At 39.1% G+C, this 25,980-nt stretch overlaps 3 protein-coding genes across 7 annotated transcripts; 1 reads left to right on the plus strand and 2 right to left on the minus strand.

The window, feature by feature from the left end:
• Positions 1 to 70: 70 nt before the first annotated feature.
• On the minus strand, positions 71 to 10,095 carry LOC127002164 (lysine--tRNA ligase-like). 4 transcript variants are annotated; one of them, XM_050867835.1, is made up of 5 exons: positions 9,909 to 10,049; positions 5,397 to 5,553; positions 4,708 to 4,810; positions 3,801 to 4,067; positions 71 to 1,640 (listed from the first exon to the last, which is right to left on the minus strand). In XM_050867835.1, the coding sequence occupies exons 2-5, from the start codon at positions 5,522 to 5,524 to the stop codon at positions 321 to 323; spliced, it is 1,818 nt and encodes a 605-aa protein (XP_050723792.1). In that variant the 5' UTR covers positions 5,525 to 5,553; positions 9,909 to 10,049; the 3' UTR covers positions 71 to 320. The 4 variants fall into 4 exon arrangements, with proteins under 4 accessions (XP_050723792.1, XP_050723782.1, XP_050723802.1 ...); XM_050867825.1 differs by having other exon boundaries at positions 5,397 to 5,543; positions 9,909 to 10,039; XM_050867845.1 differs by lacking the exon at positions 9,909 to 10,049 and adding an exon at positions 5,773 to 5,836 and having other exon boundaries at positions 5,397 to 5,543.
• A 157-nt stretch (positions 10,096 to 10,252) lies between these two features.
• Positions 10,253 to 12,739, plus strand: LOC127002202 (dynein axonemal assembly factor 6-like). The gene is made up of 6 exons (XM_050867906.1): positions 10,253 to 10,345; positions 10,594 to 10,745; positions 10,897 to 11,025; positions 11,142 to 11,243; positions 11,357 to 11,466; positions 11,557 to 12,739. Exons 2-6 carry the CDS (start codon positions 10,601 to 10,603, stop codon positions 11,812 to 11,814), a joined length of 744 nt encoding a protein of 247 aa, XP_050723863.1. The 5' UTR covers positions 10,253 to 10,345; positions 10,594 to 10,600; the 3' UTR covers positions 11,815 to 12,739.
• Positions 12,740 to 13,668: 929 nt separating this feature from the next.
• Positions 13,669 to 25,507, minus strand: LOC127002193 (protein ERGIC-53-like). 2 transcript variants are annotated; one of them, XM_050867894.1, is made up of 13 exons: positions 25,317 to 25,507; positions 22,124 to 22,278; positions 21,832 to 22,001; positions 20,731 to 20,830; positions 20,045 to 20,494; positions 19,181 to 19,315; positions 18,858 to 18,991; positions 17,864 to 17,960; positions 17,615 to 17,714; positions 17,349 to 17,487; positions 16,411 to 16,549; positions 15,849 to 15,994; positions 13,669 to 15,107 (listed from the first exon to the last, which is right to left on the minus strand). In XM_050867894.1, the coding sequence occupies exons 1-13, from the start codon at positions 25,468 to 25,470 to the stop codon at positions 15,071 to 15,073; spliced, it is 1,956 nt and encodes a 651-aa protein (XP_050723851.1). In that variant the 5' UTR covers positions 25,471 to 25,507; the 3' UTR covers positions 13,669 to 15,070. The 2 variants fall into 2 exon arrangements, with proteins under 2 accessions (XP_050723851.1, XP_050723841.1); XM_050867884.1 differs by lacking the exon at positions 20,045 to 20,494 and having other exon boundaries at positions 25,317 to 25,506.
• Positions 25,508 to 25,980: the final 473 nt, after the last annotated feature.

The following is a 25,980-nucleotide window of genomic DNA, read 5'->3' on the forward strand; positions in this document are numbered from 1 at the left end:
TGAAAGCCAAATATTTGAATATATTTCCTAACTACTTATTAAATACTAAAGGTATGAATAAAATTTATGATGATCTACATAACTTTAAATAAATAACTTTGGATAGCAAGTGCAGACAGCAGAAACAGTGAATCTGGTATGTAAAAAATTACAAATTGATTACATGAGAAACTACCCCAAGCATAAAATCAGAAAGGTTAATGTTTACACACCACAAATTTTGACCAATGATTTAGTGGCAAAGGTCTGTTAGAAATTTTCCAATCACCTGAGATACTTTCAATGAACTTCACTTTTGCAGGAAAATATTCAAGTAAATACTATGAGACAGGCTGATTTTCCTTGTTGCTATCTTCTTCGGAGGTCTTTTTCTGTTGTTCTGGCCTCATGGCTGGGAAGAATAGTACTTCCTTTATGTTGTATGAATCTGTGAGGAACATACTTAATCTGTCAATACCCAAACCAAATCCTCCAGTTGGAGGAAGGCCATACTCCAGAGCTGTGCAGAAGTTTTCATCTATCATCTGTGCCTCATCATCCCCAGCTGCTTTGTCTTGAGCTTGCTGCGTGAATCTGGCTCTCTGGTCTAGGGGATCATTCAACTCTGTGTAGGCATTAACTATCTCTTTCTTTGCCACAAAGACTTCAAATCTCTCGGTAAGACCTTTGATGGAACGGTGGTACTTAGCAAGGGGACTCATGACCTGTGGATGGTCCATAATGAAAGTTGGGTTAATGCACTGCTCCTCAAGGAAGTCACCAACAAGCTTGTCCAGAAGACGAGCAGATGTCCGAGGAGGTGGGCACTCAATCTCATGCTTTTCACAAAGGTCACTTAAGATTTTGCGAGCATCCTCTGAGTTGAGCTGATCAGGTGGTGGCAGTTTGGTGTCAAGGACTTTCTCTAGCTCTGGGAACATATGCAGTCTCTTGTAAGGAGGCTTGAAATCAATCTCCCACTCCTCACCTTCTGGGCCCTGAGGGTGCAGTTTCACTTTATATGTGCCAAATATATGATACACCAATCCGGATAGTAATTTTTCAGTGATCTCTATAAGATCATTATAGTCTGCATAGGCCATGTAGAACTCTAGTGTGGTAAACTCTGGATTGTGAGTCAGGTCAATGCCTTCATTCCTGAACTGCTTTCCAATTTCATATACCCTGTCAATACCACCTACAATAAGCATCTTGAGGTAGAGCTCAGGAGCTACTCTTAGGAAAAGGTCTTGGTCTAGTTCATTGTGATGGGTCACAAAAGGCTTGGCAGTGGCTCCTCCAGCAATCATGCTCATCATTGGAGTCTCAACTTCCAGAAACCCTAAGTCATCAAAAAACTTACGAAGGTAAGACACAATATTGGCCCTCACTAAGAACTTCTTGCGAACGTCCGAGTTGATGATGAGGTCAAGATATCGCTGGCGGTACCTGGTTTCTTGATCCTTGACACCAAAATGAAGGTGGGGCAACATATGGAGGCAAGGAGCCAGCACCTGCAGCTTGGAGGGACGGATGGACAATTCTCCAGTCTTGGTCCTCAGGGCAATACCCTTGATACCTAGAATATCTCCACGTCGTATTCTGTCACAATCTTCAATGAAGGCTGCCTCATTCTCATAGAATTTTAAGTTAGCCATTACCTGTAATTAGACAAAGAATATATATATAAGGATAATTCTACATATTTTTATTATTCTACCCAAAAGTAATTAACTCACCATATCAAAATAAAGTGTTAAGAAAAGACCCTCAATAATTACTGTAGTGCCAAGTCAGTGCAACAGGCAATGAAGAAACAGCATTTATAGGAATGAGAAATATTCAAATATCAATGTGATAGGTGGGATAGAGCAAGACATTTTTAATCCCTTCACTCCAGGACATGCCCACCGTGTCTTTGAAGAAGGGTGACCGTTCCATCCCTCAAACTACTGCCCTATACTCTTGGACAGAGTGGAGTCTAAGGCTCTTCATCTCATCAGCTCTCCTCCTCTTACTGATAGTCTTCTACCTCTTAAATTTCGCTGCCATGTTACCTCTCTATCTTTTATCTATATTTTCACACTGCTCTTCTGAACTTGCTAAATGCATGCCTCCCCACCTCCCACGGCCTCGCTGTACACAACTTTTTACTCAAGCTCATCCCTTTACTGTCCAAATCCCCTATGCACGAGTTAACCAGCATCTTCACTCTTTCATCCCTCACACTGGTAAATGGAACAATCTTCCTTCATCTGTATTTCCAAATGCCTATGACTTGAACTCTTTTAAGAGGAGGGTATCAGGACACCTCTCCTCCCAAAATTGACCTCTCTTTCAGCCAGTCCTCTTAACTCTTTTATAGGAGCAGTGAGTAGCAGGCTTTTTCTTATTACCGTTTCCTTTTCTTTGCCCTTGAGCTGTTTCCTACGATGGGGGGGGAAAAAAAAAAAGGCTTGGTATGGGGTGCAGTTTGCCGCCACTCTTCTCACTCGCATGGTTGCTGACAATTCATTTTTGTGTTTTTTAGCATAATTTTGTCTACCTTGTCATTTTACTATATGACTCACTCGATGACATTACGTTTGTAAGAGTAAAAAAATACATGTATGAATAATCAAACCACATAATGAGTATGTCCTTATCTTGATATAAAATCCATGGGTGTTTATGTGAGGCACAACCAACCAACGTATCATATCATACCAACGTATCATCAAAAAATAGCTTGAAAGCATCAGTGAGTGACATCAAACATTAGTCCCCAAGTGCAGGATTCAGTCCACAAAGCTGAGAAACAAACTGTGGCAGTGGATCAGAAAACATGTCTCCAATAAACTCCTAACCTTCCTCAGGAAAAGAATGCAATAAACTCGTAAACTTCCTCAACCTCCCAAAACTACCATGGAAAGTTTCCCAGTTCAAAATTTCAAGGAATTTTACAACCCTACTTAGGACATTCATTTTCAATGGATGAGAATATGTACAACAGATATAACATCCCCCTTTTCCTAAGGCAAGACCTGTGCTGAGGGGTTTGGAGGCTAACCACATGTTAAGCCATAAATGGTCTGGGAGTGTCACAGGTACAGTGAACCCTTCCTTCCATTGCCCACACTCTTAATGGGGGGTCTTGAGGAACTGACTGGTTAATTACCTCACTTTCTCAAAAGCTTATCATGGGTAATAATGAAATTACTCTCATTCATATGGGGGATACAGGGACCACCCCATTAAAAAGTCAATCCCCAGGTTTTTTGTTTCACTAACCTGACTCTACCTTTGACCTCAGCTATGGAGTTATCTCAATTTGGATAACTACCAACACCCTCTTCCCCTTCATGTTCCTCATTACTTACTTCCTCCTCCTCAACATACACTTTCCCTTTCTACTTTCATCCCGTTCCTACTTCCTCATGCCTTCATGGTATTGTAGTTAGCACCCCTAGCTAAGAATCTGCAGGTTTGGGTTTGAATCACAGCCTGGGCAGCAACTATGAAAAAAAATGACCAATGACTAGTCTGTTTTGACCTGAATAAATTTTCTAACCTCAATGCTGTCCAAAACTAAAGTGGTCACAGCTCCACTGATACATATAGGTGAGGTTAGGGACTGAGTATCCCTTCAACTATGTGTTTAATACACTCACCAGAATGATCATAGAGCCTACAAATATGCACAATGCCTCTGTGAGAAATGGGGCCCATAAACAATCCTTACAAATCAATAACCAACTAAAGGTCCTCCCATCTTTCCTTCTAAGAAAATTCCCATTCCCAAACACAAAGCAAAAGTAACAAAATGCAAGCATTCATCATACCTGCAACTTAACACCTTCCCCTCTGAGGTCATAAAACCGCAACTTCTGGCTGCTCTCTCGGATGGCATGAACCCTCCCAGCCACAGTAACTTCCTCCTGGCCCTGCTGCTCCTGGGTCAGGTCTTTGTAGGTGTCCAGGAAGCTCGTGAGAGAGGTGCTAACATGGAATTTGTGAGGGTAGACATTCTTGCCAGCATCCTTCTGCTGCTGTACATACTGAGTCCTCAGCTTGAGGTATTCATTGGGGCTCGTCTCTTCCTCATTTATCTATAAACCAACCAATAGCAATGTTAATATATGACATGGAAAACAATTTTCAAACTGTATAGACTACTAAGATAATACTGCATGAATCATACAAATTATGTAAACAAATAGTGTAACACAGAAATGCACCAACTGACTGAATGTAGCGACGTATCCAGTATTTAGACATTAAGTTTGAACAACAACTGTTCCAATTATCCCATGTTTGTGGTCCAATGACCACAAACATTTTATATCATATAATTTTTCCTATGACTCAATAACTCTGAAACAATAATGCCCCCTCCAAACCATCTAATGTCACATGACCTCCCTGAGATCCTAACATCCATTTTCAGTACCTTAAAGCAATAGACAACATCACTATCGTCAAATAAGCACAAAACACCATGCAAAAATGCAGATGTCACATTTGTGGAGTAGCTACCCTGCGAAATTTCCAAGTTACCCGTTGATAAATTAATCTGCACATCTGTGATTGCTGAACCCCCAAATGTCAGGGAACAGCTGTACTGAAACATATTTTTTAGATTGAATTTCAGCATTTACTGAAACATCTTCCATGACACCAAGAAACATTTATCACTGCACACCTCATCGAGAGCAGAAGTACACTGACTCCTTGCTGTCCTTGACCCACCTTGGGTTTAGCAGATGCCTGGCTGGATTTGGCTGCTTGAGCTGCTTCTTTTTCAACTTTCTCCTGTGCCTTCTTCTCTGCCTTTTGCCTTCTTTTCAGCTCACTGCAAACACACACGAACCATTAATTGTTATTATATGAATTTTCAGAGTGAATCATGGCATTTTAATGCTAGTGGTCCTCAAACTTTCCTGGATAATTAAAAAAAGAACAATATAAAGTAGAGACCAATCTCTATGTATTCATTAGAAAAGTAAAACAATAAGCAGTACTCTAGAGTCTAGAGAATTAAGCATGTAAGTGAAACATGTGCAGCAAAATCTTAATATGTCCAAGGCAAATCAAAACATATGAGTGTCCCTCAAGCCTCAGTGGCCCACCTGAGCCGAATGAGGAAAAAATAATTTGAATACCGAATACCTTTCATATACAGCAAATATGACAGGATACCATGCCTAAATAATTTAAATATATTCATGCAGTTCTCTAATGAGGTAATGCCAAAACAGCAAAGTCTGAGGTGGCTTACAACATTTAGTATTTCTGAAATACCTTCTCTTCAGTTTCAAATGTTTATAGAAACATGCCAGTACTAATGACATGGGGCATGATATTTAATGTGCTACACCAGCCAATTGATTTTTAAGAGGGTAATGGACAGGTTTTGCTGCTTTTCATGTTTCACTAACCTGCTCCTGGAGTAGGAGTGTGTGAAGGATCTGGCAGTGCTGGGACACAGCCATCCATCACTCGCCAACACCTTGCCACACACTGGGGCAGCTGCCCTCCACACACCATGGAGAAGCCGCACACTCATCCCCACACAACTCTTTCACCTAGAACATACTGCATACTTGACTCAATTACTAGCAGAGGAATTACATTTCAATAAACAAGCAGCTGTTATTTTGCCCTAACAAACAAACCACAAGTATGTATCTACAACAATGAAAACCCTTCAATGCCTCATGACTTCTACTGCAGATGCTAACAGCATAAATATAATGCTTTCCATGATAACTTAAAATAAAGTAACTTAAAACCATGAAGGTAATGGGTTCTCACCCATCGCAGGTGCAAGATGAGCACCCAGGACAAGTGGAGCTATAGTGTATGCCCCCAAATTTACCTTTTAACAGGAGGGGAATAAAAAAATCTTTAGTTATGAAGAACAAATGAATAGAGAAATATAACTAACATTCAACTGACCATGACAATTTTGCTCAGACTAGTCTCCAATAAAAATACTTCTTTCATTTCTCACTAAAGTCACAATAGTAAATTACTTTAAACAAATATTTGTTACTTCATTATAATATTTTGCCACCCAGAATCCTTCATATTGTTAAGCTCACATCTAGCATTATGAGAACCTCAAAGAGTCCATAATTATTTTTATTGGAAATATAATTGCTATCCATGGAAGATATGTCACTGGAAAATGCCTACAAAAATGCTAGAGCAAGTTTAGCAATAGCTTATAACTTCAGTGTGCCTCCATACATAGGTTGGCATAGCTAGACACAAATTTGCAGGGCTGGGTCAATCCTGGCCCGGCCAGGCAATGCACAGCTGTTCACCCTCCCATTCAGTCTGGTCAATAAATAGGTCTCTATGGATGGTAAAGTGCGTTAAGTTGGATGTTACACTTACCCTGTGTTCCAGGGTGCTGGAATCTTATCCACCATAGGTTCAATGCATAATGTGATGGAGTATGCCCCCACCTTTGCCATTAACCCTCATACTCCGTCAGGCTTAATCATGGCTTTTATGTTAGCCTCTGTCACACCACGATCGTGGCGCTCTTCAAATATCGCACTCATTTTATGACACACAGTTTGTTTATGCTTGAGGCTATGCGACATACATCAAGCCCTGTCATTGGCCCCTTGTTTTCCACATGCTGGATGCTTGGCCAATCACGTCCCAGCACACAATCACGATGTGTGCTGTATTTTATAATTTTTTACCAATTTCTAGAAAAGATACATATATATATATATATATATATATATAGATATATATATATATATATATATATATATATATATATATATATACACGTGAGAATTGTTTTTTTTCTTCTTATATATTGACCTAGATAAGAGTGGAGTGTGCTACGAGGATGATGTCAGATGACGAGTGTGAGGTGAAACTGGAGGTTATTTTTTTCATGCATAGCTGTGTAAGTTCCATTTGTTCATTTATGATTATAGCATAGCAAAAAGCAACTTCTAAGCTTTCAAATGATATATAATTATATTTGTCCCAGTGTTTGTTAAAATAGTTTGACTGAACACTAAGGTAAGCAAGGGAACGCCTGCTAACATTAGTTACTCATTTTTTATGTATGGAACTTAACACCACCCACTAATTTTATCATGCGGTATAAGGGTTAATATTTTTATTAATAATAAAGACAGCTCATGGGCAAAAGGTTACTATCAATTATGGTGAAAGGTTACATGAAGGCTGGTTTCTTTTATAATATACCGTCCTGAAGACCACCCATCAACCCGGACTCTAGAGGAAACCATCCAAGTGAATCAAGATGGAGTTCCGAGAGGCACCATGACAGGTTGGGACCGACTACCATCTAGGTCCCTCAAGAAAAGCCTACCGGCGCTATAGGTGTACACGTAAAAAATAAATAAATAAATAAATAAATAGACCTAAGGTTGTGACAACCTATCTCGGTCAATAAGGCCAAATGATCAAGAACCAGTGTTTTAATCATCCTAACTGACACAACACAATGCAATTTCTGCAATAAATTCACTCAGGTGCTTTCACAGTTGTTTTCTGATTACAAGAAATGTCATAAGTAAAAAGGCACCATCTTTTACCCAGAAATAAATATTCTGTGTCTCTGATAGAGACGACTTAGGCTACTATACAATCCCTGTTCTTTCCTCCCACACTGTCAATGGCTTGCCAACAGGGATGGAGTAAATACAAGAGTTGTGTATTTGAATACAAATGTAAACTTGAATACACTGAAATGGCTTTAGCTTGAATACAAATATGAATACTTCTTCAGAGTATTCACATATACATTCATGAATACTTTTCACTGAAAAAATACTTTCTCGATGTAACCGGGCATAGCACTGTTCGAAAGTTATGGAATGGTAAAATGAGCTCATCAATAGGGATGTACTGATGTATCGGTATCAGTGGTATCGGCACATTTTAAGAATATCAGTATCGGTATCGGCTGATTTTCTGCCGATACTACCGATACTTGAAGGAGTTTTGAACGTCGCATGTCACTCGTTGCAAATAATTTTGTTCAACAGAAATTGGATTTTCTAATTTGTTGAAAAAATATTAGAAAAGTGTAATTATCCAGTATCATGATACTATGTAGTTTGGAATTTCCTGTGATTTAATTTTCATCACTTTAAACAATAAGATTCATATTACTTTGAATACAAATATATAATACTTGGTATACAGTATAACCTTTGGTACCGCAGACGCGTACAATACAGGTTTAGTAGCTTTGGCGTGGGATTGGCGGAACCCCTTCACTCGCCTCATTTGCCTGCCTCAGTCAGTCAGACGGTCGCCCCGCAACGGGGCACACTGCCAGGGCTGCCTAAATGTACGGCAATTAAGGTAAAGCTAACCTTGCTGAGTCAACTAGACCTCACAAGGCGCCTCCTCCCTCGCCCCTTTTCGAAACTCATGGGGGTGGGTGTTAACACTTGGGTTAACCATGCCTCACCGTGCTGTACAGGGTTAATATGCACTTCCGTGGTGCAGTGGTTAGCACGTCTGGCTACGGATCTATGGACACCTTTCTTCAGGCCACCACTGGTTACTTTTTTTTTCTTCCCTTCCATGGTGGAAAAGCGAGTAGTTTTTTTTGGTAAAGATTCATATTAGGTCCGTGCCAGTATCTCATAATCTACTTTATGAAACATCAGTATCTCTTCATATATCTTTTCAACAAACCTTCAACAGTCATGGAAACGCTTTGAAAATCCAATTCAAGGACTTTTACTCTTGAAAATAGGGATAATGTTTACGAGCCGCCTCCTCTGGTGCTGGCTGGTGACGCTGCAGCCGCCAGCAGCCATAAAATAGCTCGAGAGGGCTTAGGGTCGGGGTGCATTTTTAAACTACTCCAACCGAACTTTACGATTTACTTGAGGGGAGCTGCGCCTCGACCCCCTTCTAACCAGGGGCGTAGCCCCTGGACCCCCCACATGTATATATGACTTATTTCAGCGAGGAGGTATTTCGAGCACCCTGCTGCAGCGCCATGCCAGCACCAGAGGAGGCGACGCTTTCAGAAACATTATCCCCTATTTTCAAGAGTAAAAAAAAAGTCCTTGAATTGGATTTTCAAAGCGTTTCCATGACTGTTGAAGGTTTGTGGAAAAGATATATGAAGAGATACTGATGTTTCATAAAGTAGATTATGAGATACTGGCACGGACCTAAAATGAATCTTAACCGTTTTTTTTTTCTTAACATTTGATATTGCCTTTTAGTTGGTGGAATTGTTGTATAAAAAAAATTAATGCACAGGTATTGGTCAAATATTGGGGTATCGGTATCAGTCAAAATTTTGGTATCAGTACATCCCTACTCATCAACCCATACAATACAAAATGATTACACATCCGTCCAGGAGGCTGGAGTTGTAAGGAACAATGACTTATTTATATTTTTTTTAAGTATTTGTCGAATTATTTGCAGAGTACGAATACTTTTCCCTTGTATTCGAATACATATGAGAATACTCTGATTTCTATCAACAACTATTCAAACACGAATACACCCTAATACGGTATTGGAATGTAATCGAATAGGAGCACTCCGCCCCTGCCGCCCCGTCACCTGTGCTGGGGGGGAAGTGACAACCCACCCGCCGAAGTGCTGACACCAATGCCATTTTATTTTCGCCAGTCTTATTCAGCTGTAGGTCTTAATTTCTATCTCGAACACATATACAATCCCGGGACAAGTTCAGTCCCGGGGGCACACCAAAGGGAGCTACACCCCCGGGGACACATCTGGGGCCGCTGCACCGCCCTGCACGTGTGGCCGGGCCGTCACCCCATGCTGGTCCACGTGAGCCAGGCCACGGAGCCCGAAGTGGCGCCCCAAGAAGCATTCCCCTGTCCACACACGCCCCGTGACCACCGCCCTGCGAAACAATGGAGCCCCAACACCGTGCCAACACTCACTTCTTGGAGAGCTGACCCCCGGCCGCGTCCGCCATGCTCGCTGCCTCCACTGTTTGTGGCTCCTCACGGCACGTCAAATGTTCTCGTGTAACACTCAGAAATGTATGTTTGTGGATAAAACCGGGTATAACATGTATTTATATGTTGTAAATCAACGATCTCACTGATGTGTACACTTTCTGTAATGTTTCAATGCATGTCGGTAAGATGTTTGCACAATGTTGCACAGATAAAAGCGGGAAACCTTTGCTCAGGCACAGCCTCCGGTATGACGCAACCCCAGATATATTTCATCATGCCTAGCTTACGAGATCCTATTACGTATTATTCGTATTCAGAGCAGTCATCGCTGTTCCGTTGTGCTGTTAAAATCAACGTTGACAGATCGAGCTGCCATGCATTGGCACAGAGGAACGCTGCTCATGTCAGATTTGGACGTACGTTTTCTGGCTTTGCTTCTTTCTGAAGATATAAATGGCATGGCCACTTTTACTCAAAGTTTTATAATGGTATAATGGGGGGGTCCAACTTTCTCAGGTGGTGTGGGGGCGGTCACAGACCCCGCGTGTTCCACGTAGCTATGGCACTACTATGATGTTACCTGGTATAGCTGTAGGTCACCTGTCTTTCTTTATTTTTTTTACTTTATTGAAAACGTTAGACTAATGCATTCTGTTTGGTGAAGGGTCCCCATGAACTTAACTTTGAGTGCCTCCGACCTGGCACCTCTGGTTACCATGGTGACAGGGACGCTGCCGCCTGCTCCGGAGGTGGGTCACCTCTTCATCACTGGCGATTATTACGACCCTCAGCCACAAAAAAAAGACCTTCACCACAGTCAGTATACGAAAACATTGTACATTTTCTTTTACCAAACTAGGAGTGGTTTAAGTGTAGAAAGGAAAAAGCTATCCACTCAAGCTAAGAATTTTCTTTTCAGCATGATATAGCAGCAAAATTACTATCATGACACTTTATGAATGTTCAGATCTGTGTGATGTGTCCCGAGGGGCGGCAGGCATGACCATGAATGAGCTGGACGTGCAGGCCCTGGCTACCCTCCTCCACCCCCCACAAGCCGAGGACAGTGATGACAATGACTACAAACCCCAAAAAAGTAAATGATAAACCCAATTTGAGATTATTCAAGGAGTAAAATCCTTCTTCAAATTATTTAATTATACAACAATGTAGACAACTAATTAATCAATACTTACAAGTGATATTCCACAGGCATTACTCCTGCTGACCTGGGGTCCAATATCCATAAAGCAGGGCAGAGTGGATGCTCCATGCAACCTGTAAATGACACACTCAAGGCTTCCTCCATGCCAGGTAGGGCATGGCTACATACCCTGGGGCTTCCAAACCTTGAGTTTTACTCATTATAATTTCATTATCTACTAGTGCAAAAATATTATAAAAATTGTAAAAAATCTTGTATTCAGACGCATGGATGGGGAAAGTTGATCAAGATGTGGTTGATGACCCTCGTCCTGAGCCACATTATGAAGTGACCTTCCGGGAACGAGTTACTCCAAGCAGCGTGTATCTGCCTGTATGTACTAAATGCTGTTAATGGTTCTTACAAAGCCATCAACAAATATAATCAAATTTGTTTTCCTGATAAATGATGCAAATGTTTCAGATCAGCATGGGACAGGCAGGTGAGGAGGACGTGGTGGTTCGAATTGGGTTACCTGGGGAGCTGCTGATTGAGGTCACTTTGGAGGTTACAACCACCACCTTGAACTTGACCTCCCCTAACTATTACCTACACCTAACACTACCTCGCCCTGTGAACCAGCGCAAGGGAGTGGCAACCTGGGATCCAACTACACATACTCTTGTGGTAACTCTCCCAACAGCTAACCCCGGGACACTCCTTCAAGCAGCTATAAAGTGAGTGCTCCCTGATGCTAATCCCACAGTCAATAAACATGTGTTCATCAGCATAGTTACCATTACTACAGCATTGCCAGTTTTCATAAAAATACAAGAAAACATACAATATAGAATTATTATGTAAAAATAATACGAACAGCTATGTCCAAACCATACTATATGGTTGACTCAGTGTGTAGAAAGTAGTGGAATATATTTGAAGATGCAAGAGAGGAAAGATCGGGTAGAATGTTGATAGGAATAAGGTAGTGGTTTGTGAGAAGAGCATGATCAAGTAAGCAATGAGAATGAGCATAGGTGTGCCACGAAAGAAAGTGCTGGAAGCATCAGTTGGGGTGAAACATGATACGCTGAGGTAGTTTTGGCATGCAATATGAGTGCAAAACAGCGGCCTTCTGAGCCAACAAGATGGGATGAGGTGAGTAATGAGTACAGGTGTGCCATGCAATGTAGGCACTCAGAAGAACAACACAAAGTGTTGGATTAGATATTATAGTAACCATTAAACTCAACAAATTGAGAAAACTCCAATGAAGAATGGCATTAGGCAAGGTGACACAATATCTCTAGAATTATTCACAGCTTGTTTAGAAGTATTTAAGAAATTAGTGGGATAACATAGGTGTGAAGATAGATAATATTGTCTTACTAAGTGAATCTGAGGAAAGCTTTGACAGTAGGTTTGAATATGAAGAAACCAAAGATAATGTTTAATTGATAATCATTATGGTGTTTTCCTAGTAGTGTGCATTTGTATGTGTATGCTTTTACAAGCTTATTGTATTAATGCAAAATTTCATGTGTTACTATTGTATACTGATAGAGATTCTTGTTAGCTGAAAAGATATAAATGTTGCTTTATATGAATATGTATATTTGATGTTGGCTTTATGTATATTTATGAAATGCAATGTTAAGTTGTGGCACAGCTTTTTTTTTTCTCCTCAATGTTTCATGAAAGACTAATGGGATTCTTAACTAACATACACCAACTTTTCATGTTTTGCTAATATTTTCCTTGCTAGTAAGAAACTCACTCAGTTTCAATTAAACGGTCAGGATATGAATTGGGAAGGTAAAGGATAGTAAAGACATACCTGTTAAAGGAAGTGAAGCAGCTAGGGGCAGATGAAGAAGATAATTTGAGCAGCTAATGAATGACCGGAAAGAAAGACCAATTGTGACACCCTTGGGAAAGCCAGTATTTGTCCATAGACAGGTGATGTAGACAGAGAAGAGAAAGGTTAGGAAAGCTGTAGAGAGGCTGAGTGTGGGCAAAACTCTTTGGTGCAGATATTTAACTAGTGAAATGCTGAGATATGAGGGTCAAAAATGGAATGGTTGTTTATAATATGCATGCTAGTGCCATGGGATAGAATGAAAACTATAATTTTTACCCTATACAAAGGGAAGGTAAATATGGGTAAGTGCAACAGTTATGGCAGTAGAATTGTTAAATATGCCAGGGAAGGTGTTTTGACAGACATTTTGAGAGTGCAAAATGGTGATTTCAAAGAGAGTTAAGAGACTCAGCTAAGAGGGCAGGTGGTAAAGATACCAATGATGAGGAGATAAACGGACAAGGAATGCATCACATGGAGAGGCGATAAAAAATTTGAAAATTGGCATTTGTAAACAGGAAGAACTGGACTTTTCTGCCATGACTACCCCCTCAAGGGAAGTTCCCAAAGGAGACAGGGTATCTAAGCTGTTGATAGATGCCTTTTTCTCCTCAATGTGATTTCTGATTGCTGTGGTTTGAACCCTTTACCATTAGATGGGAAACAAGCTGATGATTAAGATAACTATTAAAGATTTGTTAATTATTGTTATAGATGAAACTAAAACAGTAGAATCAGTAGAAAATATCTCAATAATTTAATAAACCTTAAAATACATCAATCCACTGCTGATATGAAAACATATTTGTAAATGAGAAACAATGGAAGTAACATCTGAGTAGCCAGAAGCATCTAAAACAAAGTTTGTAATTAATTCTGCAGTTACAACAAATGGAAGTAAGGAAGTAGGTAAGACCTTAAGACTTTCATGTGTGCAACTGATCTTCAATGATGGTCAGATTATTTAATGATTCTTATTAACCCCTTCCCTACTCGGCAACAAATTATACTTGTTCAATGAACCCAAAAGATACCTCAACCATGCTATTTTAAACAAAGCAAAAACATCAAACTGTAAACAATGAAAAATATCAAACTGTTATTGAGCTTAAACAACAAAAATAACACCTTCGACAATGAAGGAAATTATATACTAAAATAAGCATTCCATTAATGTACCACAAGATGTTTACTTAACCACACTTCAAAATGGAAGTGAATGAGATGCTCATGTTGATGATGCTTGATGCTGTTAAAACCATCTCACTTCACCAATCAATGAGGAAAGCTTAGTCAACATTTGTAAAGTTGTACTATTTGCTTCACATGGTGAAACAAATTCAGGTTGGATTGGAAGCTTATACAACTTTTGAAGATTATAATACTTTTCTACACTTAATTAACCTGTCCCCTTCCCAGCATGTGAGATGTCACATCATATGAAAACAGAAATGGTGATGATAATAATTACAAGACTGATGCACAGAAGTAAATCATTCCCCTATTTTTAATGGAAGCTTTATGAACAAATAATACTGGCTAGCCAGCTTTCATCATTAATGTTATGAAGTGATGAATGTAAAGTTGTCTTAGGCACATATTTGTAGAAGTGGTTAAGGGTCAAGAAAGTACAAGTTCATCAGATCTTATAAACTGATAGAACATGAATGAGGTGAACTGGTGACAACTCAACATAACCTATATTTTTAGGGATAACAAAAAATGCAAATGAACATGACTTCATACAATTAGAGAACAATTTTAAATGTGATAAATTATCATTTCACAGCAACTGTTAAAAGTCACAAGATAAAGTGCAATAAATTTGGCGAGTCCTTGCTTCAATGCTTTTATACAAATTATATAAAAAAAGATCATTATTAATGAGCTATGTTATTTGAGGAGCTGGATCACACTGACAACAATCTCATAGATTCAGATCTCACAATACTTTTTAGTTACAGTAACACAATATACCAACTCCCCTGGCAATAAAAAAATAAATGCCTAAAAATCATTTCCACCATAAAACTTTAAAATACTCTACAAAATGATTAGCCATCTAAAAATATTTTGGAAGAAATCTTTTGTGCTCCTGAGATATCAAACTCTCAGAGCTTCACAAGCCACCAGAGCTCAGTAGAACTTCTTAGCCTGGGCCTCCTTACTATCTCTGGAACAAAAAATAAATATAAATAAAATATTAGTGCATAATATATGAATGCGTAAATAAATAAATTTAATATATATATATATATATATATATATATATATATATATATATATATATATATATATATATATATATATATATATATATATATATATATATATATATATATATATATATATATATATATATATATATATATATATATATATATATATATATATATATATATATATATATATATATATATATATATATATATATATGAGGGCCCCAGGACCAAAGGGGCTCAAGCGTCATTTTTTAAAAACTGAGAAAACTGCATCTTAAGTTTGTCAACAATAACTCCACTTCAAAGGAAGATATCGATTTCAACCAAGTTTCAGATGAAAGCCCTGCTCTTCAGAATTTTATTGAACAAGAATGAAAAAAAAAAAAAAATAATAATAATAAAAAAAAAAAGAAGTATGGTGTGTTTGTGCGCCAGCACGTAAAATGTAACCCCCCTTAAGTTTTTGTACATTTCATTGCATGACCTGGGATTTAAACCTTGATAAAATGTTTTACCTGAAGTAAATAATGAAGTTAAAAATAAAATATCAATTACATGAGAAAGTAAATCTTAATCATGCACCCTTTTAGGAACAATATTATGCAGCTACACTGACATTTAAATATGACGGACTTTGTAATGCAATTAACTAAAGCCTTTTTTTCATGATGCAGTTCAATGAAAAGACTTACCTGTACATGATGTAGCCAATAAGTAACACAATCTGTAGAACCATGAAGGTGATAAATATGGTTGTTGACACACAGCTGACAGATGGACATCCCGCGCCCCCGCCTAGCCCTCCAGACAGTCTCTGGTTGGCTGTTCCCAAGTCTCTCTGCAATACAAAGTATTGAAAAGTTGAAAACTTTTGATGCCTGGTATGTTCTAAGAGCACATAATGTAAATTATTACTGCTGACAATCAAATTGTCAGACTAACAACACTGTTTTTCTTAATAATTCCCTCCAATTCCAATTTTGATGAGTAACTAATCTTGGAAAAATACAAAAAAATGCAACTAATAGCATAAGAAATACAACACACACAGAAGACAAGCAATGAAAACTCTATAAATAAACACAAAATTGGGTGCTAAATAGTTATGTCTGTCGATGATAAATATTACTATGTTGCAGCAATGCTAGACAAGCTAATAGTAGCTTGCAGAGACAGTTGTATTTATGAGGATCCATTATCTTCATTGCAAACAGAGTAGGAGACCACTTGTTTTCAGAGCAAATAATGACTTACCTTAACGATGTTGAGACCTTCCTTCATCTCATTAAGGGTGACATGCAAGTCATAGCCCACTGGTTGTACAGACCCCTGTGGCTTCTGGCTGTTACCCAGTAGTTGGTTGCTCTTCTGATGGATCTCTGTGACGAAGGTCCTGATATGAATAAAACCAAAAGTTAATGGGAGAAACTCTTCCTACCATAATTATCTATGTCTATATCTATAACACATTCTTCACAGTCATCCTCATGAATTCTAATCACATGATCAAATCATCTCAAGAGTACTTCATTTAACCAGTTCAATAACTCAATCAACTCTCTGCTGTTACGTAACACTCATACCCAGGGGGGAGGAGTTAGAGGAAAAAAAAAAAAAAAAAAAAACTCGACCCCTGCATTGTAAAGTAGGTAAAAAAGTACACACCTTTCTTACTTCTTTACAGACTTTTCAACATATTTTTTGCATAAAAAAGTACATAATTAAAAAGTGCATACATTTTTTGCCTACTTTTTAAGTACTTTTTGGGAAAAACTATGCAAAAAAGGGAGTTTAAACTACATAAAAAAGTAAGTGCTCTTCTAGGTAATTTTCGACGCACTTCCTAACACACTTTTGTATGCAAAAAGAACATAAAAAGAAGTGTTGAAAAGTTCATATAGAAGCAGTACATACTCATCTACATACTTTTCATGGGCATTATAAAGTACATAAAAAAGTGGCAAACACTGGCCTAGCAGTGCAGCCAAGTACTTTATACGTGAATTGATTACATAAAGGAGTCAGAGTCAGAGATATTTCTACCGACTCCAACTCAAGCCAAAAGTAGGCGACTTTTATCTTCACTACTTTCAATAATTTTCTTGACACACCGTATTCTCCTCTTATCTAGCTCACTTTCCTTTTCTCACCAAATTCAACTCGATGCCATGTTTCATTTCAAGGAACCTTACTTGATGTCTCGAGCAGTCTGGACGATGTCACGTTGGTTGTTCAGAATGGAATCAACTTCATGTCGGCGGATGGTGTCTCCTGGCAGTCCACCCACAGGTTGTGCGGGTGGCACCTGCCCTACTGGTGCTACCTGTCCCCCTGCAATAATGTTTTGTTTTAATATCATTTGCCTCATAAAAGAAGTAAAATAAAAATCACAGGGGAAGGATATACGGAAGTGAATGACTTTAATGAAAAATTGGTATGATATTCAAGTCCAACTTACCCATCCCTGAGTGGACAGCTGACACCAGGCCAAGGGTCCGTTCTTGTCGACCAATGATTTCATCCATCTTCATATGAAGCTGTCTTATGACCTCATGAATCTGAAAATTACAGACATCCCTGATACTTATCTATACTTGTTATGGGGAAAATAATTGTAAATATGGTTTATGAAAACTAGTCATTCACCCATGACTTAAAGTTGCTGCCCATGATAGTTATAATGCCCATGAAACACCACAACCCATACCTGGCTCTGTCCCACAAAGATTTGTCGTAGTTCCCGTTGTTCCCATGATTCATATTCCTCTTCTTTCTTCTCTGCATCAGGATTTAGTGCAATGTACCTGAAAATAAATTCAATCATGAACTCTCTCTCTTATAGAATCTAGAGTATACATTAACCTATCTAGTTTTGCCATTTGCTCTTGAAGGAAAATTATTGGCACCATGCTAGGCATCTAGTAATTACTTTATATGCTGTAAATATGCATTTCTCTTACTAAAAAGTTTCATGGTATACCCTCCTCATCAGTTGGCCTTGTTATAACCACTGTTGTTGATATCAATTATTAAGTACCATAAGAGCCAGCTGTTGTTGAGATATGCCCAAATTATCAACTAGCCGTACTTTGGTCAGAGACTGTTACTGTCAATATGAGCTATTCAATAATTTTCAATTAAAAACTAATCATGATGATGGAATATGATTTTAGTTAAGGAGCACAACAAGAAGCATTAGTGAATCTTCCTAAGAAGTTATAAATTTACATAATGCAACAAAAACAGTAACCTTTAACCCCTATCCTACCTGTTTAAGGATATATGGGTAACAATGATATGAGATAAATAATAGTCAAATTATTAAAGTTAGTGATTAAAAAAGAGGAAATTAATAAGAAAAAACATAAGGTAAATTTTTAGTATTTAAAAGAGGAAATTAATAAGAAAAAACATGATTAATTATAAGTATTTAAAAAAGAGGAAATTAATAAGATAAAATACAGGGCCGTAGTAAAAAAAAAAAAAAAAAAAAAAAAAAAAAAAAAAAAGTAATTTATAAGTAAAAACGAGGTAAAATATAGGTAACATGCCATTCACATCTTATCAGCCCTAAAAGAGCCTCCTTTGGTCTGGGAAAACAACAGGTGAGCTCCCTTCATTAAGTAACCTTGGTACAACATCTGGCATGGCAATGTAAGCTTCCCACCAAAACTCTCCTTCCCCTATTCTCAGGGACTTACTCGTCTCGTGCCTTTTTGGTTTTCTCCTGATATTCCTGGAACTCCTGCTGGAACTTCTCCTCCTCTTCCTGGTTGACTTGCAAGAGAGCCATTTCTTCTTGGGAACGTAATGAGGACACCAGGAACTTGAGCACCTGGCAAGATACAAAAGAGGAAAATTGTTAAAGTAAAGAATAAAAGTACCAAATGGGTGCATAAATTGTATAGTATTATACTAAAAGAGAAACATATGCTATGTGAATGTCTAATACAGTTTGAGGAACACAGTTTAATGCTAAATGACTTTTCCAGACCACATTAGAAACTCTTTAAAGATGACTTACGTCATGGTCATCAGCCAGTCCTCCAGTGGCTGCGGACACTCCAAAGTGACCAGAGGGAGGTAGATGTACATTTTCTGCTCGCATACAGATCTCATAGTCCTTATCGTTGTTAGTCATGCCGCTGTGGATCATCAGCTGCAAAACAGCAGTAAGGTATTACAGCATTAATTCATAACTAATGTATTAACAATTATAGTGTTCACTGAAAAATTTAAGAGTGGAACAAAAATTTAAAGGTGCATATAGTAAACCAAAAATCTGAAACAAATTTTACATGGACAAGTAGTACTGCATTAGAAAACAGCCCAATATCCTCAGATTAGCAAACAGATATCACACATCACAATACAATGTAGAATATCAGATATAATGATTATTAATGCCTGATGCATTTTGGAATAAACATGTCAGGGAGAGGACACAAACATTGTCATTCATGTTATCTTATAAAGGGCAGCAACAGGTGTCAGTAAAAATAATCAGTCATCACCCACTTGGTTCCCTAATACACTAACTTTACTCAAATAATAAGAACAATCTTTAGTTGCCAGGCCTAATGGCAAATGCAAGGAAGAGATTGCATTCTTACTGAGCAAAACAATAGCACGTGTAGAAATAGGAAAAATTTGACAGCCGTCGTACAGACACAAGACTTTCATGAGTAATATAAATTAAATTTCAATTAAATGGTTTTAAATTCTTAAAGCAAATATTTCCTACCAATCAGCTACCAATGCCAGGTACATGGGAAGGGAAGGTAAACACTCCACTCTCATAAATGTAGCAGTAAGCATTCCGTTACTATTATAATGGAGCATTGTTTAGTTTGACACCAACATGGGTGCACTCAACATGCCCCCCTACCCCAGGAGAAGTCTTGAACACCCTTTTCTTCTTCTTTCCCCTCCTCTTCCTCTGCTTCTTTCTTCGCCTCTTCTCAGGTTTGGAAGTGGTGTGGGTCAAGGTGGAGGCAGTGGTGGCTGCACCAAATTCCTCAGTGTTACTGCTGGCCCCTAACCAGCCCCAGCCAGCAGATAGCTCCTCTTCAGCAACATCATGAATGGTCTCCACCAACATGTACCCTGTATCTAGGGCTTCTCTGGTGAAACCATCATCACTTGGTGCCTCAATATCTAAGGGATTTCCAGTCTCTGCTAAGGATGCAGGTGTTTCTCCATAACTATATGGCTGAGCAGTGCCTGGATCATGGTCACTTAAGGAGTCGTGAATTGCACTGGGCTCTGTTCCTTGTGGGTCTTCATCATGCTCTTCTTTCATTTTAATATAATCATGCTCTATGAGCTGGGTCTTGAGCTGTGGCAGCCATTAAAAGTCATGGGGAGGAGTTCTTTAGTGCTATGGCACTAAGGCCTTCATAACATGTACTTTAATGTCTTCATATTGCAATAGATTCATTTTAAACTAAAATCCTACTAAATCAAAAAAACTGAGTGGTAATTAAGTGGTAAAGAAACAACAATAGTTGCTTAAAGAAACTTATCATCAAAACAATTAATGAATTCTGAAGAGCTGTTACACAAGATACTCACTGTCAGAATGTTGTGGTAATACTCCAGCTTTGCCCTGACTGGGAAAGGCTTGTTCCTGAAATCTCGAAGACAACCCCCAAGCTGCTGGCTGAGGCCATCACTGTGGGAGAGAACGGAGAAGGCTCATAGAGGACACAACCTCATCCTAATGACTTTTCATAGTATGGGAAACTTTCACTAAATAGATATATAATTCCTTGGAAGCTAAGGCCTGCTTCACACGAGAGATTTTTTCCTGCGTGGTTTAGAAATCAATGAAGTTCAATGAGGCCCTTCACACATTGGCTGCACAGCAACGATTTACCAGCCGTGTGCACTGCCAATCCGCACATCACCAAACGGTTTAAAGTACTCTAGAAGTCTATGGAGCCCTTCACATGGGGTGTTTTCCCCGAGCGGTTCTGTGGCAGAGGTTCATTTTGCTCAGTTCTTCAAATGTAGATGACATGCAAAAATAATTGAAAAACTTTTCTTCAACTTTCAGGTCAGAATATTATGTGTAGAATGCTCCTTGAAGGAGCCTAGAGCTGTTTATTGGGGGGGATTCACCATTTACACACTCTTCCATTTTAACACCCTGTTCATTATATTCACATACATCACTCTTTTCTTTACCTCCTGTAACTTGAGCAAACGGTAACAAACTGACTACTATTCTGTGGACTGCTGCAGACGAACTGCGTGGGAAAAAACGCTTGTGTGAAGACATGCCTCTTAAGACACCCAGCCGTGCGGCCATACTACCGCACGGAAAAAAACCCTCTTGTGTGAAGAGTTGTGTAGAGTGGTGAAAGTACTAAAATATGATAATTCTAGGCTGGGATGACAATGGAAAAGAAAACAGGAAAAAATAAATATTTGAACTAAACTCTGAAACAAAGCTGCTTTGTCATCGTAATGTCCTTAACATGAACGATATATATATATATATATATATATATATATATATATATATATATATATATATATATATATATATATATATATATATATATATATATATATATAAGACAAAGATTTAAATTCTCTACTAAGCTATACATCCCTTAAATATAAACACAAGTAATGGCATTAATAATTGAAGCAAGGATCAATACTTACTGTTCATGGTCATAAACCTTTGTGCCATCATTCACCATGGCCATCACATAAGGATTGTTCCTCTTGTTGTCATTATCAAAGGAGTCAAAGAAGACTCCGAGGCCATTCCACTTGTCTGAGCTACCAAACACAGGACCCTCAACCCCAGGCTTGTCAGTGAACCACAGGGCCTGGTGAAGAGAATATTTACTGTACAGTATGCACCTTAATCTTCAAATCATTTTGTAAATTAATAGGTATGATCATAATTACTGGACTTCCACTAGATGGTGTCTGAGGGTGTTGGACTTACCAAACCATCTGCTCCAATTCTACCTCTGCCTGTCACGCGGAAGACAAAATCCACCTCCCACCACTCGAAACTGGTTGGGTTTTTGGTCCATATCTGCCCCTTCTGGCTCCGAAGAGATGGCGTGATGCGAACACTCTCCTCACTGGCTATGGCATCTGTGGGGAAGATACGTCATGTTATATGGTATAAGATCATGTGTCTGAGAAGGGCCTTCAATGACTATTATTCATTGAAGCAAGATTGGCTGTTTAGGGTATGCAGAGGTGCTGCTGCCCAGCCATGGTCATAAGGCACCAACTTTACTGGCATTTAATAAGTTGAAATAAAAAAGTTCACATCCATTAATTGCTTTCCCTTTCCTGTAACTGAGGGGCATAATGTAGATGTAATATGTACAAATACACCAGAATTTGCTTTTCAAAGTTGTGTAATTTTGCATTTGCTATTTTAATTCAGACCTAAAATTAATAACAAAGTGATCTTTTAGGTGTTGTATCATCATCATTATTTCATCGACACCTGCTCCTAGGAGCTCCCACCAGGGGATGGCCACGGCAGAAGAGCTTCTAACTCTCTCTATCCAAACACTCCCTCCTTGCCTGTTCAAAGTTTCTCAAAGATCTTTCCCCCCTCTCCCTAACATACTCTTGCACCCTATCCCTCCATTTCACTGAAGGTCGCCCTTAGCATTCCCTCCTCTATCTCACATACACCCTTCTGGTCATCTTACTCTCCTCCATTCGCTCCATGTGGCCAAACCACTTTAAAGTCTGTCGCTTCACTTCAGTAAAGATTTGTATTAGGTCTGAGCCAGTATCTGATAATCTACTTTATGAAACATCAGTATCTCTTCATATATCTTTTCTACAAACCTTCAACAGTCATGGAAACGCTTTGAAAATCCAATTCAAGGACTTTTTTTTACTCTTGAAAATAGGGGATAATGTTTACGGAAGCGTGTCGCCTCCTCTGGCGGCGGCCACGACGACGCTGCAGCCGCCGCAGCCGTAAAATAGCTCGCAGAGGGTTTAGGGTCGGGGAACATATTTAAACTACTCCAACCAGCGCCCCCCTCGACCCCCGCCACATGTATATGTGACTTATTTCAGCAAGGAGGTATTTCAACACTGCTGCACCCTCGCCACAGGAGGCGACGCGCTTTCGTAAACATTATCCCCTATTTTCAAGAGTAAAAAAATGTCCTTGAATTGGATTTTCAAAGCGTTTCCATGACTGTTGAAGGTTTGTAGAAAAGATATATGAAGAGATACTGATGTTGGTAGGTAATGAGATACTGGCACGGACCTAAAACGAATCTTAACCCTTCACTTCTTCCACCACTCCACACTTCTTCCCTTCACCCCTGTGACACATTCCAAAATGCTCGTACACACTTTCATTACTCATTCCACCCATTCTACTCACACCACAAGCACTCCTCAAATAACTCATTTCCACTGCCTGCACTCTAGACCTCTGACTTTCATTCCAGGCCCACGTTTCACTTGCATATGTGAGGGTTGGTACTATTATTGCATTTCTCAAATCCCTCTTTACCTCAATGTTCACACTTCTGCCATTCATGATTCGTCCCAAAGACCCTACCACCCTTCTTCCTTGCAATGCTCTTTCTCTTATCACTCCCTCCATACCACCATGCTTACACATAACTGATCCAAGGTACTTAAACTCATTACCTCCTCCATTTCTTCACCATTCAAAATTATTTTGCACTCTTTTTTGTTGTAAACGTAGTTTATATTTAACACAATATCATCCTTAAATATGTACTTCTTAATATATCATCGATGACATTTTCCCCTCATGCTGCTCAATGGAGTGGTGGAGTACACGAGGTGGATCATGCTAAGGTGGTTTGAAGGTGTGACCAGAAAGCAAAATATTGAGTTTGTTATTGAGTAAAAGTCAAACAATAAGGAAACCAGCAGTGGGAGTGGGGGATTGATTTTTGTAAGAGAGTAGTATACAAAGCAAGCAGATGTTTCTGCCAAGGCATCCCACATAAACCTAAAGAATTAAGGGAATGAGGCATCAGTGCTTAAAAAATATAGATTATAAAGCATCCCAAGATGAAGAGGAAACTGTAACTGATAACACTTTACTGTAAACTCACAATATTATGTCATATGGCTTCAATTTTTGTATATAACTAAATCTCTAACTCTTCAAGCATAGACATGTTGATACACGATTCCTTTCCCTCAGACCCCCTCGTATATTCTGGGCAGAGTGTTGGAATTTTTTTTTTTCACATGTTCTTCAGGAATTAGCATCCCTCACGACAGTGATGGCTAGCGGTGCCGTCCTTTCCTGTGTTATGCTTTTCCCCATGAAGGCTGCAGGAAATTGGATGGCTTGCATCTCTCAAAAGGGGGTCTCAGGTTAGTCTTGGGACCATTGCTTATCCTTACTGATTTAGATATATTCTATGAACTTGCAAAATTTACTGATGACACCTAAATAACCAAAATGTTACAGGTATGATGTTGGGGTGATGGAGAGACAATTAGACAAGTTAAATATTTGGGCTAATAGATGGAAGATGGGAGTTCAATGTAGATAAGTGCATATTAGAAATAAAAATACAGGATTTGAATATTAGCTATATCATGGTCACACAAAAAGAGAGGGGAAATAAGGCAAATCAAATGTTAGGAACTATAAATAGAAGGGTTTCACATAATTAAGAGGAGAATTCAAAATTATATTGATAATACATTTAATTTTTTTACAGCAAAGGAGATGGCTCAAGGGCAACAAAAAGTGCAGCGAAAAAAAAAGAAAAAAAAAGGAGCCCACTACTCACCGATCCCATAATAGACAAAAGTAGAGTGGCCAAAAGGGAGATCAATTACGAGTGGAGAGGTATATCTATTGTTATTTGTTTTATTATTAACATTACTTTCTCCTCGTTACTGCACGCCTCTACACTGCCACCTGACACACACACACACACACGCACACCGGGGAAATGACAGCCCGGTTAACACGTGCATTGCTCTGACAGGAGGACACGCCACCCAATGCACTCACACGCCACACATACAGAAAACCATGAGGAAGACGATGACATAGAGCCTGGAGGGGAAAGAGGCGGCGGTTATGAGGTAAATAAGAGGCAGTGGGCGGTCAACATATGTTAGCAGACGACCCCAAGACCACCTATACTCACTCCCGCTGTAGTGCCAGAAGGGAACCTGGTTGTCCTTCTGTGCCAGGTAGGGTCCCTTGAAGCTGTACTTGTATTCGAATCGTTTGTGGGGCTTTTGGCAGCGGCCCGCGGCTATGAGGGATAAAAGGAGCGTGAGGCCCCACCACAGCTCCATCTCCAGCTGGTGCGAGGCGGCCACTGAGGAGCCACCGCTGCCAGATTATCGTACTCAGAGCATTGTATTTACCGGTTTCTGACGCCTAACTATCGCCAAGAAACATCAGAATCAAACTCTTTTAACGATAAATATAAATTGGTTGCGTTATTGGAGCCCAGAAGACAGATTAGGGTAGGAAGTCGGGAAATATAATCGGCTGAGTACGACAATCTGGCAGCACTGAGCCACAACAGTACACGTCACGACCATCACTGCCAGATTATCGTACTCAGAGTCGCGTATTTACCGGTTTCTGAGCCATAGCTATTGTCAAGAAACACCAATATTTAACTATTTCAACGATAACCATATATGAAGGCAGTTATTTGGGTGATGAAAGCAGTTTTGGGGCGGAAATCGACAAACATAGGAGGCAGAGTACGACAATCTGGCAACGTTGCTCACGACCTGACTTCAAAAGAGCATCTATACTCTTTGGAATATTACTATAAAAATACACGCATAAAC

Source organism: Eriocheir sinensis, chromosome 2 (assembly GCF_024679095.1).
Source record: "Eriocheir sinensis breed Jianghai 21 chromosome 2, ASM2467909v1, whole genome shotgun sequence".
In the NCBI taxonomy this organism is placed as follows: domain Eukaryota; kingdom Metazoa; phylum Arthropoda; class Malacostraca; order Decapoda; family Varunidae; genus Eriocheir; species Eriocheir sinensis.